The sequence below is a fragment of the Apaloderma vittatum genome, unplaced genomic scaffold (genome assembly GCF_000703405.1).
Source record: "Apaloderma vittatum isolate BGI_N311 unplaced genomic scaffold, ASM70340v1 scaffold36337, whole genome shotgun sequence".
Lineage (NCBI taxonomy): Eukaryota > Metazoa > Chordata > Aves > Trogoniformes > Trogonidae > Apaloderma > Apaloderma vittatum.
In genome coordinates, this window is record NW_009727349.1 from 10,799 (window position 1) to 11,727 (window position 929).

The 929-nt window shown below is 45.7% G+C and overlaps 1 protein-coding gene across 1 annotated transcript in view; it reads left to right on the forward strand.

Annotated features, from left to right (window-relative positions):
- CCDC62 (coiled-coil domain containing 62) overlaps positions 1–685 on the forward strand; it is a gene marked incomplete at its 3' end in the record, with an annotated part of 11,406 nt that extends 10,721 nt beyond the window's left edge. Inside the window, 1 exon segment of the mRNA XM_009873642.1 lies at positions 590–685. Coding sequence (XP_009871944.1) covers positions 590–685 — 96 coding nt within the window.
- Positions 686–929: the final 244 nt, after the last annotated feature.

The window sequence follows — 929 nt, forward strand, 5'->3', positions numbered from 1 at the left end:
ACCCGACAGTGGCTGCTTGTGGCTCTTGCCCAGCCCCATCAGCTGTCTGGCTGCTGCTTTACTGCTCGGCACGTCACAGCTCAGCTGAGCCGGCTGGCCTTTCGTGGCGAGGATGACTCTGTTTTCTGACCTGATGCTGCCTTTTCTGAGCTTGGAAATTGGCTTCTCCTGTTTGGAGTGTTTGCTTTAGGTGGAGAGAAAACAAAGCAGGCTCGTGTTCCCTGGCGGGGGTAGCTTCTGAACCACATCTGTAGAACTTTGATGTACTTTCAGAGCGGTCCTGGGCAAAAACTTGTCAAGCATGTTTTAGTTAATCTGTGTAGGCCAACGAATCTGCGCTTAAAACCAGGTTTACCTGAGGCTGTTTTAAACTGCACTGTAAAACATAATATATATCGAATATAACCCTCAGAATTTAATCAGTAAGGATCTGCACGTGTTGGATTCTGTGCCCTGCTTGGGGAAGGGAGCAGAAGAGGGAATTAAAAAGTTTATCCTTGCTGCTCCCCAGTTTGAACCTGGCAGCTCTGTAGTTTTTATTATCTGAGTTCTTTGGTTTCCACGTAGTGTTTTTTGCATTACAGCATAGGCAACAGAACTTGCAGGAGCCCTTCACAGCACCCAGTTACCTGCTGCAGAAGAACGAGATGCTAAGCTTCCATTCTTGTTTTTTATTTCCCTATTTGTAACTGCCTCTGCAATATTAATACTTCTGAGATGAGCCTGGCACAAGATTCTAAGCTCAGCATGAATTTTTAATAAAACTCTGGGGAGTACTGCAAACAGACGTGAAGTCAGCAAGTAATTCCTTTAGTCCAATAATGAACCTTTTCTCAAGCATGTTTCTCGTCCTCTGGGCGGTCAGATCTTGCAGCTCCATTCCGGAGTACCTGCACACCACTGATTGTAGTTAAAATCCTGCTGTGTGT